Genomic DNA, 19,201 nt, shown 5'->3' with positions numbered 1-19,201 from the left:
TGCAAATTTGAGCAAAAGTTGTCGGGATGATGGCGCTCGACGCCACGGTCCTCCACAAAATTCGCGAAACGAAGGGGGATCTGTTCGTCTCTGCACAAGGATTCCAGATCTTCAATTTCAGCCGCGTACCTGCAACCTACACACAGAAAAGCGAAGACGATTGGGGGGTTAGGGATTAGGGGTTTGCCTTTAGGTCAAACCCCGGTTTTGGAATTAACCAAGAAATGAGAAATGTTGTAAATGTAAATGACTGTAATGTAAAACAAGTACTAATACCTTGTTCTAAGGATGTTTGTATCCTTATGTGTGAAGGTATAGATGTTGTTGTTTGTTGTATGTAGTATGTTGTATGTAGCATGTAGTAAGTGATCTCCTCTTCAATGGTTGAATCCTTGTCTTGAATGCAACACTTAGCCTTGAATGGAGACTTGAAATGATCAATTGCTTGAATGCTTGAATGCTTGAATGCTTGAGTATAGTTTCCACGCTTGTACACATATACTCTTCTCATCTACCCAAATGAGAGAGGAAAATGTAGTTTATATACTTGTCAATTAGGGTTAAAAGACTGATTTTCCCGACCTTAGGCCGACCAGGAAAGTTAATTTTCCAATTTGCAAACAAAAAGACCCGAGACCCCATAGGAGACTGGGCCCAAAATAGGCCCAGGGACCAGGGCGCTGGGCGCCATGGTCCTGGGGGACCAGGGCGCTGGGCGCTCTGGTCCCACCTCCCAGGACAGCAAGGTGCAAAGGAGGTTCAGGCCAGGGTGCTTGAAAATGCAATTTTTAGTGTCGTAATCAGGTTTCGGGGTCTCCATTCAGGTTACGTGTTGCGTCACCATCGTGAAGACCAAAATGTAGTCGAAATTGCAATTGTCGTAATTTTAAGATGCTACAGTGTCCTATGAGAGAGAGTAGCTTTTGGGCGGGGGCCGCACCCAAAAAGGATGGCAAGATAACCCCTCAAAAGTTAGTTAATAAGTGAAACCTAGTAATTGATTAGGGGGTGGGTAGTTATAAGGTTAATTAAGATATTGAACCTCACAAATGGTTGAGTGCTTGTTTAGGCTCAAGATGTTGTGAGAAGGCCTGGAATGGCATACTCACCACCTTGTCCTCACGAAGGGTTGGTAAGGTCCACATGATGCTTGGATGGAGCTGGGGGTTCGGGAAAGATTACCAAGATAACCCAGGATGGGGGTCGAGACCTATGGAGACCTACTTAGGCTAACCATCTTAAGCCATGTGATGACACTCTCTCTTTAGGGTCACTAGTGTTTTGTGAGTTGAGTCACTTGAGTTCTGTGGAGTCATGTTGTATAGTTGTATTTGTCTTGTTATGCTTGCTTGAGGGTCTTCTGCTATCTCCTAGCATGGTGGGGTGGTTCCACTTTGGGATCACATGGTCAGGTGATAGTACCACATCCCATTAGATATCTATGTTCATACCTTCATGCGAGGATTGTCTTCGCTAATGTTCCTTAGTTCTTGATTATTGTACCAGCTCATGTTCGAGATTATTGTATTTTTGAGACCATGTGGTCATTGTATCAGTATGTAACCTTGGCATTGTAACCTATGTACTTCATTTATACTATTGAAGCCTTATAATTATTGGATGTTGTAATTTTAAGTCATTGGAATGTATGTTATTTCAATTATCTTTCTTCTTATGTGTAAAGGAATCATTGGAAGTAAATATATTGTAACTCTTTAAATCTTCCATATGGAAATTAGTTTATGAGTTTGATTTAATTAATCATAATTGAGTTTCCCTAATTAGATGGATAATTTGATTAACATTGCGATGTTGTTTTTGTTCATAGTAATCTTCATTGGTAACCCTTTAGGATGTCAATGTTAGACTTCCACTTGTGTTATTATATGTGCAATGTGATATTAAAGCACTTAATCTTTTAAAATAAAAAAATTTATTGCACCCTTTAGATGTCTTGTAGTGTGATTTTCCTTTAGGGTTTCTGGTGGGGCATTACATTTGGTATCAGAGCCCAAGTTTCAACACTCGGTACTCTGGGTTTGTAGTTAGCCCATTTAACTTGACCTTTTGTGTAGGTCTTAATGTTTGTGTTTCCCTTGTTTTATCCTTGCCATTGGTCTGAACCATTTTCTCTTTTATAGTGTTAGGTCATGTCTAGGAAAGCCAGGGGAGGTGGCCGCGTTGGAGGCTACAATAGAGGTCAAGGTGGGGGATGGGGTTAAGGTTCTAATCACCCTAGTCCTTCACCATCACCCACTCATGTGAGTGAAGAGCAGGAGCAGTCAGTTCATCAGGATGAACCACATGTAGAAGAGTAGGTCCTTGAAAGGGAAGAGCTGAGACAGATGTTTCAGGAGGTTCTAGACAGGCTAGGCCCCAGGCCTAAGGGTGAGCAGCCTAGTCATGCTCAGGTTGGGGAGTCGCATCATCTAATTCTAGAGGAGAGAGAGATAGAGAAGTCTCCCAGAAGGAAGGAAGTCCTAGTTGACCTGGATCCAGCCCCCGTAGGTCACATTAGGGATTTGATGAGGACAAACACTCCCTTCTTTGATGGTAGAGGCACTGGTCTTGAGGCAGAGACCTGGCTTATTAGTTTAGATCAGTGCTTCGCCATGTTCCCTTATAGTAGAAATACCAAAGTGAGATGTGCGATCATGCATCTCAGTAGTTTTTCTTCAATCTAGTGGAGGTTAGAGGAGGAGAAGATCGGTGTGAGCATTAACACCGTATCATGGGAGATATTTCTAGAGAGATTCAGGGTATGATTTTTCTCAGCCCAGTGGAGGTAGACTCGGGCATATAAGTTCTATGCTTTGTGTTAGTATGGTTTGTCAGTGGATCAGTTTGAGCATAGGTTCTATGAGCTTAAATAATATGTCAGAATTGGTAATGATGAGGCTATACTTGTCCAAAACTTCTTGAGGGGTCTGAATGATCCATTAATGGAGGAGTGAAGGTGTTTGAGCTAGCTTCAGTTGATATAGTCATGGCAAAAGCCAGATTGGTTGAGCAGAACCTTAGCCGTGCAGTTGGTGGTGAGTCTGGTGTATATATAGGGAGTGCACCTTTCAGTGGGAACAAAGCTCATGGGAATCAGTCCCAGTTAGCTACACCATTTAGGATTCCTCAAACACCCGCCAAGGGTGGACAACAATAGCAGTAGCTGATGAGACCGAAATAGTTACAAGGCCAACAAAGTGGCAATTCTCAGCATAGGAGAAACAAGAACTGCCAGAGGAGTAGACAAGGTCCTCCAAGGTAGTCCTCACATGGTGCATCTCAAGCCCCTAGTAGGAGAAGCTTCTAGTAGTCCAGTGGGCTGACTAGAGGTAGAGGACTAGGTAGAGGAGCTTGCTTCTCTTGTGGACAGTTTGGTCATATAGTCACACAGTGCCCTCAATGTTCAAACCAGATGAGAAGTCAGAGGCCAGCTGCATCAAAGCCAATAGTAGGGGATGCAAGTAGATCCCACAGAGTGTTTGCTGTGGTGGATGACTACTAGGCTGAGCATCAGGGTATGGTTATTGAGACTGCAGGTGTGTTGTGTGATATTCCTATCTCTGTGCTTTTTGACTCTGGTGCTTCAGATTCTGTTATTTCTTCATCCATTGTGGAGCAGTGTGGACTCATGTCTACTAAGCAGGTAGATAGGTGGCAAGTAGAGTTGGCTACCAGGGTGTGAGTGTCCGTAGATGCCTTTGTTCGCAGTTGAGAGTTGGACCTAGGACCCTTTGTTACTTTTGTTGACCTTCGAGTCATTCCTCTGGGTTCTTATGGAGTAGTGTTGGGGATGGATTGCCTATCATCTCACAGTGCTTGTGTAGACTATCATCAGAAGATAGTTGAGTGTTTAGATGACCATGGCAGGAAAGTGGGGATCATTGGAGTTCTAAGATCGATATCCTTATGTATGATTTCCACTATGCAACTTAAGCGGTGTATGCATCAAGGATGTCAACTTTTTGCAGTTGTACTTGAGCATGTGGATGAGGAAGAGAGTCAAGAAATCACTCTTGATGGTCACCCTATTCTTTGAGAGTATGCTGATGTGTTTTTGTTGGATATTCCTAGTATGGCTACGAAGTGAGACATAGACTTTCACATTGATTTGGTTCTTGGTGCAGAACCTATTTTGAGAGCTCCATATCAGATGAGTACTTAGGAGTTGAGTGAGTTGAAGTTGTAGATGGAGGAATTGTTGGCCAAGGGGTTCATTCATCCTAGTGTTTCCCCTTGGGGTGTGCTTGTTATCTTCGTTAAGAAGAAGGATGGTTCTCTTCTATTATGCATTGATTACCGAGAGGTGAATAAGCTAACCATCCAAAATCGATATCCATTGCCTCATATAGATGATCTTTTTGATCAGGTAAAGGGAGCCAAGGTGTTCTCTAAGATTGATCTAAAATCTAGGTATCATTAGTTATGCATTCATGATGCAGACATTCATAAGATGGCATTTCATACTCATTATGGTCACTATGAGTTCACAGTGGTGCCATTTGGGTTGACAAATGCACCTTTAGTTTTCATGTACCTCATGAATGAGGTTTTTTGCACCTACCTTGATCATTTTGTCCTTGTGTTCTTGGATGACATATTGATTTATTCTTGATCTATGGAAGAGCTTGAGGGTCACTTACGTCAGGTATTGTAGTGCTTGAGGGAGAATCAACTTTATGCCAATTTGTTGAATTGTGACTTCTTCTAGTCTGAGGTGAACTATCTTGGTCATGTGGTTTCGGGAGAGGGTGTATCTATGGATCCTTCAAAGATCCAAGCTATAGTGGATTGGCTAGCCTAGACCAGTGTATCAGAGGTTTGGAGTTTGATGGGTTTGGTCAGATATTACCATCATTTTGTTCAAGGTTTTTTCCGGATAGGTCACCTGATTACTTCTTTATAGAGGAAAGGGAAGAAGTTTGTTTGGTCAGAGTAGTGTGAGTCAACTTTTCACACCTTGAAGGAACTCCTTGTTAGTGCTCTGATTTTGGCAGTCCCTGATCCATCTAGTGATTTTATTGTATGCACAGATGCCTCTTTAGAAGGTATAGGTGTAGTGCTTATGTAGGATGGACGTGTGGTTGCCTATGAGACTCGCAAACTCAAGGACCATGAGTTGAACTACCTAGTTCATGATTTGGAGTTAGCAGCTATAGTGCATGTATTGGTTAGCTGGTGACATTTTTTGTTAGGGCATCGATTTCAACTACATAGTGATCACCATAGTTTGCAGTATATCTTCACGTAGTCAAACTTGAATACTCGACAATGAAGGTGGATGGAATTCCTCTGTGAATATGATTTTGAGGTTTTTTATATTTAGGGGAAGAAGAACCTAGTGGTAGATGCTTTGAGTCGTAAGCGGCATGAAGTTTTAGCATTGTCCCTTGGAGTAGACTTGAGAGAGAGAAATCTTGGAGTTCTTTCTCAGGATACTTGGTATTAGGATGTTAGAGCTGTACTGGAGTTCAAAAGGCTATTAGAGGGTAGATTTTCTGGATATACTCTTGAGGCAGATGGCCTCCTTCATCATCTTGGGCGGATTTATGTACCTCCTTTGGAGGGTCTTTGCGTCATGATCATGCCTGAGGCCCATCGTGCACCTTATTCGGCACATCCAAGTGTCAAGAAGATGCACGTGGATCTTAGAGAGATTTATGATTGGGTCGGCATGAAACACGATATTGCTGATTTTGTGTTGAGATATTTAGAATGTCAGCGAGTGAAAGTAGAGCATCAGCACCCGGTAGGGCTTTTTCAACCTAATTTTGTACTGGATTGGAAATGGGACATCATTTCCATGGATTTCATTGTTGGGTTTCCTGTCTCTTCGCATCATCATGATGCCATCATGGTCATTGTTGACAGATTGACCAAGGTTGCTCATTTTGTTCCTATTCAAGCTTCTTATGGGGCAGCAGTGGTGGCACGAGTCTTCTTGGAAGATGTGGTGAGATTGCATGAGATTCCAAGGTGGATCATTTCTAATAGAGATCTTGTCTTTACCTCAGCATTGTGGACCTCACTTTAGCATGCTTTGGGGACACAGTTGAACTTTAGTTCAGCTTATCATCTAGAGACCGATGGTCAGACTAAGCATGTGAATCAGGTTTTGGATGACATGCTTCGCATGTATGTTATGGACTAGCAGTCGTATTGGGAGGATTATATTTATCTAGTGGGGTTTTCTTATAACAATGGATATCATAGCTTTATAGGTATGTCTCCCTTTCAGGCATTGTATGGTCATCCTTGCCGCACTCCTTTGAGTTGGGATTGGCTTGAGGATAAGGTCCTTATAGGACCCGACATTCTTTGAGAGATGGAGCAGTAGGTTGAGCGGATTCATGAGCATTTGGTAGCTGCACAAGATAGGCAGAAGAAGTATGCAGATGCTCATAGGGTAGATTGTCATTTTTCTATTGGTGACTGTGTTTTTTTGAGAGTACATCCACGAAAGAGTCTGATCTGTTATGGAAAGGGTTCTAAGTTGGCACCTCATTTTGTTGGTCCTTTTGAGATCCTTAAGAGGATAGGACCTATTGCCTACCATCTTGCCTTGCCACGAAGTCTATCCCACATCCACGATGTCTTTCATGTTTCAGTTCTTTGACCTTATCACCCTGATGTGACACATGTTATTGACTAGAACTGTTTGCAGATCGAGGATGGGAAGCTTTCCATGGAGCCCATGCGAATTCTTCAGTGTCAAGATTTGACCCTCAAGGGTCATACCATTGACCAGGTAAGGGTCTTATGGGACCCAAATGATGAGACCTTAGTGACTTGGGAGGATGCAGCAAAGATGAGAGAGCTCTATACTTATTTGTTTTAGGCTTCCAGGAGTAAGCCTAGTTTTAGGGGGGGAGGATGTAGTACCCCTCCTCGATTGAACTTACTAGACTCGTATTTTTCTATTGTTTACTTTCAGTGGATACATTACCATTATGTGTTATTCAGACTTATATGACATTATTTCATGCTTTATCTGGATATGGGATGCATGCTTTATTTACACTATTTTAGACTTGTGAATTGTGGTATTTTAGGGATTATTGCTATGTACTGACACTTCACCTTATCTATGTGATGTGTAAATTATATGTTGCATGTTTGCGAGTGTATTGGATGTGAGGGGATGATTTTCCTTCACTCACTCTAGTGAGATAGGGAATGTCATGATTCTCCTTCATCTTTGTTTATGTCGTGTATTCTATATTTGTATAAATACATGCATGGTTTGATGATGCAAGACATTGCAGGTACAAGTATCGGGTAGGTACATGGTATTGTCTCCACCTGGCTTCACAAGTCTGAGCATGTCTTATTTGTCTGATGGGAGTGGAGGAGATAGTGGTTGATCCTAATTTTACCCAAGTTGCACTCTTGTGAGTGTCGTTAGTTGGTCATCTAGTCTGTTTGTTTGGCCTTTGAGTGTTGTGCATTGAATTTTTTTGAGTCTTCATTTGAGTTTTCTCAGTTTACATGCCCTAGTGGATTTAATTATTTAAATAAATTTATGGTGTTATTTCAAAGTTGGTATAATTAAATTATGTATTATTATGCATTTGTAATTTTCAATTTAATTAATTAAGTGAAGTAATTAAATTTAATTTGCAAGTTGCATTATATTAGAAATATAAGTTTATTTAAATTTAGTGGAAAATAAATTAAATTAATTGCATTTATTGTTCCCTAGATTTTAAAAATAAAATAGAGTTAAAGTATTGCTTTTATTTCTTTTTGGAAAAGTAAATAAATTAGCATGAGAAAAGAAAAGAAAAACATAACGTATTGGTTTTTGCAAATTCATTCTATTTACCTTTTTGTGGAATTAGAAAAGAAAATTAAATTCCTTTTTTATTAATAAATTAAATATCATGTTTTGGGTAAATTATTTTCAACCTAAAAGTTTAGGTTAAATATATTTTACTTTTCATTCCTGGGAGTTCATGAGAAGAGGCAGAGATTTTTAGGAAACAAAAATTATTTTGGAAGCATTATTTTGTTGAAGAAGAAATTATCAGAGGATTGTTGGTAAGAGGGATTGGCTTGGAAACCCTATTGTAGGACCGAGCTCATCCACGTGAATCTTCCAGGAAAGCTTCACCGGTTGGGTTGATTTGTCTATTTTTTTGTCTTCTTTAAATAAAAATAATTTAGTTTGTTTGAATCTCCAATCTTTGTTGTTGAGATTCTCATGTTTATAGATTCTTTCTTGTATGATTTAGTTTTGGGCATTATGAAAATTATAGGGGGTTATGCTGGCAAAATTTTGCCAGATTCACCCTCCTCTTGTCCATAAAAAGTTTCTCTGTGTGTTATGCACTTTTTGTGTTCTTCCTAGTTGAAGAAATTTATTAATAATTGGGTGAAGAAAAACATTGGATTATGGAAGATATTTGTGTAAATAAAAATGGAGTAGAGTGGGGATGCATTGATTTTTATCTCTGTTGAAAATTAATTTTTAATCCCTATGAAAATTGATTTTTAAATCTCTGTGAAAATGGGTCTTTATATTCTGTAAAAAATTGATATTTTTTATATATTCTTTATTGAATACTTTCCTGAAAAAAAAATAAGGGGGCTTGTGAGATTTTTATCTATGTATTTAATCTAGGCATTTATTAAAATTTAATTCTTAAATTTTTTTAATATATATATATATATATATATATAATGGGGTTTTTGAGGATGGGATTGATAGTTACTACCGACGATAGTAGTGCTACCGCATGGTAGCATCTACTACTATAAGGTAGCAGTGCTACTGAGCGGTAGCATCTGCTACTATAAGGTAGTAGTGCTACCGACGGTAGTACCTACTACTGTAAGGTAGTAGCACTACCTGCAGTAGTACATGCTATCGTAGGGTAGCAAATAAAACTACCAGGACACAATTAATTCACCCCCTAGTTTGCGTGCCTTTGACATTAATGAAAATTTGGTTTTTATTAATTTTGTGTTATGTAATATATATATATATATATATATATGTTTTTTAAACTTGGGCATTTTATTAATTAAGTTTTATTATATTATGCAAATTTATTTATGTTTTAATATATATATATATTTGTAATATGAATATATGTATATGATATATATTCAGTGAATATATATATTAATATACTTATATTATATTATCATATATATATAATTAATTCCAAATTTGGTTATTTCTAGAAAAGCTTATATTTTTAGATTCTATATTTATTGTTGGAAATACATTAGAAGGTTAATTTTTATGTACTTAATTGAGCCTTGTTGATCAAATGATAATTCTTCTTTTCTTTTATCCATGAGATGTATTTTTTGCTTTTCTGAAATATCTGCATTTGCGAGTAATTAATGGTTTTTATGGTTTTAAAAAGATTGCTTGTTATAGGATCTTTAGAATAAAGGGTAGTCTTTAGTAAAAGCATTTTTTTTCTTGTAAATCTGATTTTGAGTTATTGTCTTGTTATTAAGGTTGTTTTTACCCCTTATTCAGGTGTTGTTGTATAACATTGTTGATGTGAGCCATTGTGTGTTTTGTTCCAAATGGTCAATCCTGGGTTAGTAATTGTGTATCCTTCACCTATGGTTTGTCACGATTAGTTATGGCCCTGTCAGTTTTGCCATAGAGTTCTCATAGAGAGACCGTTCCTATAGTGTCCTATGAGAGAGAGTGGCTTTTGGGCGGGGGCTACACCCAAAGAGGATGGCAGGATAACCCCTTGAAATTTAGTTAATAAGTGATAACCTAATAATTGGTTATGGGGTGGGTAGTTATAGTGTTAATTAAGATATTGTACCTCACCGGGGGTTTGGGAAAAGTCACCAAGATAACCCAAGATGGGGGTCGGGACATATGGAGACCTACCTAGGGTAACCATCTTAAGCCATGTGATGACACTCTCTCTTTAGGGTCACTAGTGTTTTGTGAGTTGAGTCACTTGAGTTCTGCGAAGTCATGTTGGATTGTTGTATTTGTCTTCTTATGCTTTCTTGAGGGTCTTCTGCTATCTCCTAGCACGGTGGGGTGGTTCCATTTTTGGATCACATTGTCGGGTGGTAGTGCCACGTCTCATCGGATATCTATGTTCATACATTCATGTGAGGATAGGCTTCACTGGTGTTCCTTGGTTCGTGATTATTGTACCCACTCATGTTCAAGATTATTGTATTTTTTAGATGATGTGGTCATTGTATCAGTAAACTATGTAACCTTGGAATTTTAACCTATGTACTTCATTTGTACTATTGAAGCCTTGTAATTATTGGATGTTTTAATTTTAATTCATTGGAATGTATGTTATTTCAGTTATCTTTCTTCTTATGTGTAAAGAAATCATTGGAAGTAAATATATTGTAACTCTTTAAATCTTCCATATGGAAATTAGTTTATGAGTTTGATTTAATTAATCGTAATTGAGTTTCCCTAACTAGATGGATAATTGGTTTAACATTATGATGTTATTTTTGTTCGAAGTAATCTTCATTGGTAGCCCTTTAGGATGTCAATGTTAGACTTCTGCTTGTGTTATTATATGTGCAATGTGATATTAAAGCACTTAATCTTTAAAAAAATAAAATTTATTGCACCCTTTAGATGTCTTGTAGTGTGGTTTTCCTTTAGGGTTTTTGGCGAGGCATTACATTGTATGTTATTTGTAATTGATTTTCATTGTAATATCTTTGGTGAGCCGACCTACTCATTTGGTCCTTGGCTTTGTATAAATGTAAGATCATTTGATGATCAAGTATGTACTTAGATATTGAAATGGTATGAGTGAGTATTGAAGGGTAGATCCCTGTGTGAATCAAGAAGACATCATTCAAAGATTGAAGGAAACGTTATGAAGAAGTTCATAGCTTAAACTAGTGCTAAATCAAGCACTATTGATGCTACTTTGTGCAGTACATTATCTTGGATTTAACCCTCCAATTGTAAGTCAGTGAGACTTTGCATTTTGTGATTGAGTAGTGAGCTCTAGGCAGTTGGCCTTTCTGCATGTGGAGAACCCATTTGTATACACATACAATCTACAATAGTATCATCTGATTATGGGTAAGGTTTCCCATTGTGGTTTTTCCCTCACCAGGTTTCCACATCTAAAATCTTTGTGTAATGTTTTGTGGATGTTGTTTCTCTTTCTATTTCTCACATTAAGTTCTACCGATAGTGCTAAATCTATTTATGTATTTTACCAGCACTTAAGATTGGTTTACTGACATTAATGTTTAAATTGATATATCTATTAATTGGATTGCCAATTTTATATAAGTGATTCAGAACTGATTCACCCCCCCCCCTCTCAGTTGTCCTTTCGGTTCCTAACAATTGGTATCAGAGCCTAGTCCTCTTTTTGTAGAAGCCTAACAGTTTGAGGAGATCTTATGGCATTTAATGTTTTTAGGAAGGGTAGTCTGAAGCTTGATGGAACTAACTATGGCATATGGAAGATCAGGATGGAGACACATCTGAATTGCATTGGAAGAGATGTGTGGGAAATCACAAAGAATGGATATGTTGCTCCTGCTCCTAATGTACCTCCTCCACCTACATTGGCAAAGGACTTGGAGAATGATTGCAAGGCAAGAGAAGCACTTTTGACTGCATTATTAGATTAGTAAATCATGGGATTATGAAACCAATCTACTGTTAAGGCTATTTGGGATAAATTGGAGACACTGAATGAAGGAGATACTACTATCAAAATTGCAAAATTGAAATGTTACCAGGTCAGGTATGAAAATTTAATAATGGAAGAAGAAGAAAGAATTTCTTCTTTTATGGTAAGAGTAAATGAAATTGTTTTGGGAATATAATGTTGTGGTGGAACCTTAAGTGAATATGAAATTGTATCTAAAGTTTTAAGAGAATTGCCACCGACATAAAAAATGAAAGTGACTATTATTAATGAATTGAGAACCATGCCTAATACTTCAGTTTCTAGGATACTTTGGTTGGTAAACTTTCAACTTTTGAACTTGAAGAATTTGGTCCTGTTGCTATTGCTAAGACTGATTTGGCTTTTTAAAGCATCATCATCATCTGACAAAACTTATTGGAAAGCACTCTATGCAAAAGAACATCAAGATATGAGAAGGGAGAATGAAGAACTTGAAGAATTGGAATCTTTATTTGCTAGGAAGATGCCTAGAGGTCCAACAGGGAGTAAGTATGAAGCTAAAGCACCCTTTAAATTCTTTAATTGTAATAAAGTTGGTCATATAGCTTCAAGATGTCCAGACTGGCATGCTAGACTAAGGGATGAAGCAAAAAGATCATACAAGGCTAACCCTGATTATCAAAGATTTAGATTTAAGAAGAACATAGATAAATCTTGTTATTATGCAGATGAAGGTGTTACAAATGACTCAGATGAAGATCCAGATGATGGATGGGCTTTTGTTGCTATAAAGGAAGATTCACCGACACCTACTGTCATACCGGTAGAGCAAGCATTGCGAGCAAAAAATGAAGAGAAGGATGAATTTATAATAGATTCAAGATGCTCACATCATATGACTAGAGACAAAAGCAAATTCTCATCTTTTCAAGAGATTAATGGAGGTCAAGTAAGGTTTGGAGATGATAAAGCATGTTTAATCAAAAGAAAAGGTACTATATCCTTGGATGGTAAGCATAATACTGACAATGTTTACTATGTAGAAGGTTTAAAGCATAATCTTTTGAGTGTTGGTTAGCTAGTTGAAAAAGGATTTCAGTTACAATTCAAGAATGGGAAATGAAAAATGAAAAATAGAACTAGATTGGAGATTGCAACCAGTAATCATACTAAAGGTAATATCTTTCACTTGAATTCTAGAGATAAGACATGTTTGATTGCTCACATTGATGAAAGTTGGTAATGGCATAAGAGACTTTGTCATGTAAATTTTGATTGCAATGTAAAAATCAGTTCAACTAAGGCAGTAAGGGATTTACCTAAGATTGTGAAACCTTATAATTTGGTATGTAAGGAATGTCAAATGGGAAAGAAAGTTAGAACATCATTTAAGAGCATTACTGAGAAATCCAATAATACTCTTGATTTAATCCATACCAATTTATGCGGTTCAACAAGAACAAGAAACTTATAGGGAGATAGATATTCCATGCTAATCATTGATGATTATTCTAGAATGTGTTGGGTTACTTTTCTCAGGGAGAAATCAGAAGCTTTTGGGAAATTCAAGATATTCAAAGCAATGGTAGAGAATGAAACCAGTAAGGGAATCAAATTTTTAAGATCAGATCAAGGAGGTGAATTTACATCTAGAGAATTTAATGCATTTTATGAAGTGAATGGAATCAAAAATAGCTATCAACACGCCAGACACCTCAACAAAATGTAGTTTTGGAAAGGAAGAACAAAAATATTCTGGATGCAACAAGAACTATGTTAATGGAAGCAAATCTACCTCACATGTATTGGAGAGAAGTAGTGAACATAGTGGTTTACACTTTCAATAGAGTTCACATGAAAAGTGAAATCGGTAAGACCCCTTATGAGTTATGGTTTGGTCATGTTCCTACTCTTAAATATTTCAAAATTTTTGGAAGAAAATGTTACATTAGAAGAGATGAATATGTTGGGAAATTTGATCCTAGAAGTGATGAAGGAATATTTCTTGGTTACTCATCTAAAAGAAAGGCATATAGATGTTATAATAAGAGATTGTAGAAAATAATTGAGAGTACTAATGTGAAGATAGATGAACACTTTAAAGGAGATTCTAGATCTACAGAACCAACAATTGAAATGATCATAAATGAACCAACACAGTTCCCACTGGTACAGAGTGAAGACCCAGTCACACTGGAATCATCAGAAAACTCAACTATGACTAAAGAACAACAACATGTAAGTACAAATCAGAACATACCTAGGTATGTAAGATTGAATCATTCAGAGAATTAGATAATTGGAAATAAGAATCATGGTGTTATGACTAGAGGAAGATTGACAAATGAAGAGGTATGTTTAATTTCTCAAACTGAACCATCTATTATTGAAGCATGTAAGGATGTGCATTGGATAAAAGCAATGGAAGATGAATTAGATCGAATTGAAAAGAATAATACTTGGACATTGGTTCCCCAACCTAAAGACAAAAATGTAATTGGAACTAAATGGGTGTATAGGAATAAACTTAATGAAGATGGTGAAATAATCAGAAATAAAGAAAGATTAGTTTGTAAAGGATACTCATAGAAAGAAGGGATTGATTATAATGAAACATTTGCACCGGTAGCTAGAATTGAAGTAGTTAGACTATTTCTTACATTTGTAGCCTACAAGAATTACAAGCTTTATCAAATGGATATTAAATGTGCATTTTTTAATGGAGATCTTGAGGAAGAAGTTTACAATGAACAACTCAATGGATTTTCTTTGGCAGATAAAGATATGGTTTGCAGGTTAAGGAAAGCTTTATATGGTTTGAAGCAAGCCCCTAAAGCTTGGCATGCTAGATTGGATAAATATCTTTTGAAGCTTGGTTACACAAAAGGTAATGCTGACAACAACTTATATTACAAGGTTACCAATGATGACATTTTGGTTATTGAAGTATTTGTGGATGATATCATTTTTAGAGGTGAAGAAGGTCTATGAAAGGATTTTGCTAACAAGATGCAGGAAGAATTTGAAATGTCTATGATTGGAGAGATAAAATTCTTTTTAGGTTTGTAGATTTCATAGATAGATAAAGGGATATTCATTAGTCAAACAAAATACTTGAAGGAACTTTTGAAGAAATTTGGTATGGAGAATTCCAAACCAGTAAGCACTCCTATGACTACAATTGATAAAATGATTTTGAAGGATGAATCAACTCCTGTTAATCCAACAAGGTACAAATCTATGATTGGAGGAATAATGTATTTAACTCAAACAAGGCCTGATGTAATGAATGCAGTATGTATTATATCTAGATTTCAAGGCAATCCTAAAGAAAATCATGAAACAACAGTTAAAAGGATTTTTTGGTACTTACAAGGAACAACAAATCTTGGTTTATGGTATCCTAAGGATGAAATTTTTTATTTATGTGCATATAGTGATGCAAATTGGGAAGGTGATGTAAATGATAGAAAAAGCACTACCGGAGGAGCATTCTTTCTTGGTAACAGAATGATTTCTTGGATAAGCAAAAAATAGACTTGTACTTCTTTATCCACTGCAGAATTAGAATATGTGGCAGCAACAACTAATTTTACTCAGGTATTATGAATCAAATAAATGTTGAAGGATATAAAGTTAAAATGAAAAGAATCAGTAATCATCTATTGTGATAATTTAGTAGCAATTCATATATCAAAGAATCGGGTATTTCACTCTAAGACAAAGCATATTTCTATTAAGTATAATTTTTTGAAAGAGAATGTGGAAGCAAATAAAGTATAATTAGTTTATGTGAATACTAAAGAGAAAATTGAAGATATCTTTACAAAGCCTTTGGCTAAGGAGAAATTTGAATATCTCAGAGAGAAGCTTGGGGTGATTTCCCCACCGACAGAGACTTAGATGATAGAGTTTGGCATCAAACTAGTAGGAATTATCAGAAAATATTTTTCTGGCTTTGATGGAGGAGAGATACTTCTCAAGGGGAGTAGTTGGCTGAGTATTATATTTCTTGAAGCTTGATTGCTTTGGTATTTGATGTCAAAGGGGGAGAAATATCTATAGAAAAACATTGTATCTTTGGTTTCTTGGTTTCCATTTCTATTACAGAACTTGGTATTGGGAGATTGTTGGCTGATTGGTTTATTTTGGCATTCTATTTTTGGCACTTAGATATTTTTCTATCTAGTGTTGCCATTAATGCCAAAGGGGGAGATTGTTGGTATTATGGATGACTTTGTCATGTGTGGCATTGATTTTGTCATTGATGTCAACACTTGTCATTCTGGAGATCTACATTGTTGGTTTGATATTCTAGTATTTTGGTTATGCATTTACCGATAGACATGTTATGCACTCACCGATAGGTTATTTTATTCATTGATAGTGATGATGACTTGTTATCATCTGGAGATCATTTGGCTATGTCGAAGAAATTGTTTGGAAGCTTGGATTTGGTGTTTTGATTATTGGTCTAATCAGATTGACACATTTTCCTTTATCGGTAGATAGGTCTAGGTTATGGACTGGTACATGTTTCATGTCCAAATCAGCATTGCACCTCATGGAAATTGTTTATTGATTGGTTATTGTATTGAGCTAACATGTTGTATCTTATTTGTAATTGATTTTCATTGTAATATCTTTGGTGCACCAACCTAGTCATTTGGTCCTTGGCTTTGTATAAATGTAATATCATTTGATGATCAAGTATGTACTCGGATATGGAAATGGTATGAGCGAATATTGAAGAGCAGATCCCTATGTGAATCAAGTAGACATCATTTGAAGGTTGAAGGAAAGGTTATGAAGAAGTTCAGAGCTTAAACCGGTACTGAATCAAGCATTGTTGATGCTACTTTGTGCAGTACATTATCTTGGATTTAACCATTCAATTGTAAGTCACTGAGACTTCCCAAACTTCCCATTTTGTGATTGAGCAGTGAGCTCTAGGTGGTTGGCCTTTCTGCACATACAGACCCCATTTGTATACACATACTATCTACATTAGTATCATCAAATTGTGGGTAAGGTTTCCCACGATGGTTTTTCCCTCACTGGGTTTCCACGTCAAAAATCTCTATGTTATGTGTTGTGGATGTTGTTTCTCTTTCTATTTCTCCCATTAAGTTTTACCGGTACTGCTAAATCTGTTTATCTATTTTACCGACACTTAAGATTGGTTTACCAATATTAAGGTTTAAATTGTTATATCTATTAATTGGACTACAAATTTTATATAACTGATTCACCCCCCCTCTCAGTTGTCCTTCTAGTTCCTAACAGTAGACACCTAAAATTGTTCTATCTAATTAAATAAATATCTTTATTTATTTAATTATTTTATCCTTATTCTTATATTAATTAAATAAATCTTTATTTATTTAATTAATTCATTTATCCTCTTCTGGCCTTTTTTCTCATTTAAATAAATACTTTTATTTATTTAAATATCCCTTTTCCTAAATTAAATAAATACTTTTATTTATTTAAATGATCCCATTTCCTCTATTAATTAAATAAATATTTAATTAATTCATTCATTCATTAGCCTTTTCTACCCATGACAAATGTCATTCATCTCTTAATTCATACATTACCTACCCTCTCATTATTTTCTTATATCTTTTACCCACCCTCTAATCTTAGCCGACCATTTATCTTTTACACCTCTCAATCTTGTTACTCCATTTGTTACAATTTCTTCTATATAAGGAGATGCTTCCTTCATTATCAACCTCCAACTATGCTTTTGAACTTTCATATGTGATCTAGCTATCAACCACATTTTCATTCTTTGTTGAGCTCTTTTGCACACAAAATCTGAGAGAAAATATATCAAGAAAGATCAATGGAGATAGGAAGAATGGAGATCCAAACCTTATTGGACATGTGATGGTATAATCTTTGTGATTTCATTTGATTTGCATTATCTTGGGTAATCTTCATATGTTATGGTGGATCTTTGTTGTTGTTAGCCTAGGGTTTTGTGGTTCAATTCATTTAGTCTTTCAATATTGTTGTTTCCATTTTCACCATAAATAAGGATTATCATTGTCCTTAGTCTGTACACCTAGAGGACACTCAATGGTCCCTAGCATCACACTAGTCTACACCCTATAGTACTGTATATTTGTATGTACCTTCCTTTTGCTATCATCAATAGAATGTTGTTGTTCTCTTGACCTCTTTCCACATTCATGATCACTACCTTGTGTCCCATTCACATTAAGAGTGCAAATCCAAGCACTCCTTTCTCCCAAAGCATATAACCCTTGCTTCAAATGACTAATTACTCTATAAAGGGGTTAGTTTAAAACTCTTACCATCTTTATGAACAATGTACACATTGTTATACCCATCATGTAGTGTTCTTCTCATGTGTTTCCAATGCCTTCCCAAGGGTATATGACAACATGTCATTGGAACAATATCACATAATACTTTATCATGATAATCACCAATAGAAAACTCTACATAGAATTGTTCTTTGACTACAATATTTTGATCATTAGTCATCCAAGTTTCCTTCTAGGGCCTACTATGGGGTATTCTCATTAGATTCAACTTCTCTACCATCTCATGAGAAACTAAATTATCAAAGGAACCTGAATCAACTATCACATTACACACTTCCTCAAATCCACTCTCTCAATCACTTCTAGGACCAACCAATGGTTGATTCATCTTGAATTTAACATGTCTTGACAAATTCCAACATAAAATGTTTACTTGGTTTAAACAAAAATCTCAAACCTATACCTTGGCTCTATCCATGTACCCTTCTTCATTTACAATCCTTCACCCTAGGGATTCAAAAATGTATTTCATGATCTCTCATGCACATGCATTTTTTATTAGTGTCTATGGTACATTAACCTTGACCCATTCTACAAGGAACAATAAGAATACATAAAGTAGAATGGGCCTTTTTGCCACAAGAACTCTCAAAACTATATATTTCCCAATGCGCTCAATAGGATAGTCAATAAAAGAGCAACGAAATGGTTCCGCTAAGACCTCAGAATAGAACCATAGATTCTTGGAATACTATATTATCATATGCAAAAGAAAACCAAATCAGTTTTGAACTTTAAGGAATGGAAACACTCAGATTTGGATCAGATTTGTAGTCAAAATCATAGCTTTTATTGCTTCCAACTTGTTGTCCATACAACAGATGTCTTCAAAAATTCAACAACCCATTCCTGGGCATGTAACATGAGTTATAAATCAATAAAAACATTCCCAAACCAACCATAACTACCTATTACTTTAACAAACATTTAAATCCCTTGTTTTGCTAACTAGCTGTTAGAGTTTAAATTCAAACTATGAATTTTCCCTCCTTTTCCTATTTAGAACTATCTAATAACTTCAAAGGATTCCAAAGACCTTTCTTATTACTTTTAAGATTAAAAACACCTAATCATATGTCGGCAGTGGACTAGCATCCTTCATGTGGATTCGCGACATGGTTTAACAGCCTCTTGTGGATTCTATAAGTCTAGTGGTTGTATCAAGCATTAACGGGTCGATCTTTCAGTGCAACGACAACCCTAGCTTCTAACAAGTGGTATTAG

At 36.2% G+C, this 19,201-nt stretch overlaps 1 protein-coding gene across 1 annotated transcript in view; it reads left to right on the top strand.

The window, feature by feature from the left end:
* Positions 1-19,201, top strand: part of LOC131860048 (uncharacterized) — a 126,220-nt gene that overhangs the window by 58,000 nt on the left and 49,019 nt on the right. The window contains exons 4-5 of the mRNA XM_059214402.1: positions 3,503-3,643; positions 6,662-6,745. Coding sequence (XP_059070385.1) covers positions 3,503-3,643; positions 6,662-6,745 — 225 coding nt within the window. The remainder of the gene's footprint in view (positions 1-3,502; positions 3,644-6,661; positions 6,746-19,201) is intronic.

The sequence above is a fragment of the Cryptomeria japonica genome, chromosome 11 (genome assembly GCF_030272615.1).
Source record: "Cryptomeria japonica chromosome 11, Sugi_1.0, whole genome shotgun sequence".
Taxonomy (NCBI): domain Eukaryota; kingdom Viridiplantae; phylum Streptophyta; class Pinopsida; order Cupressales; family Cupressaceae; genus Cryptomeria; species Cryptomeria japonica.
Note: the sequence above shows the minus strand (reverse complement) of the source record. Positions and strands in the feature narration are given on the sequence as shown.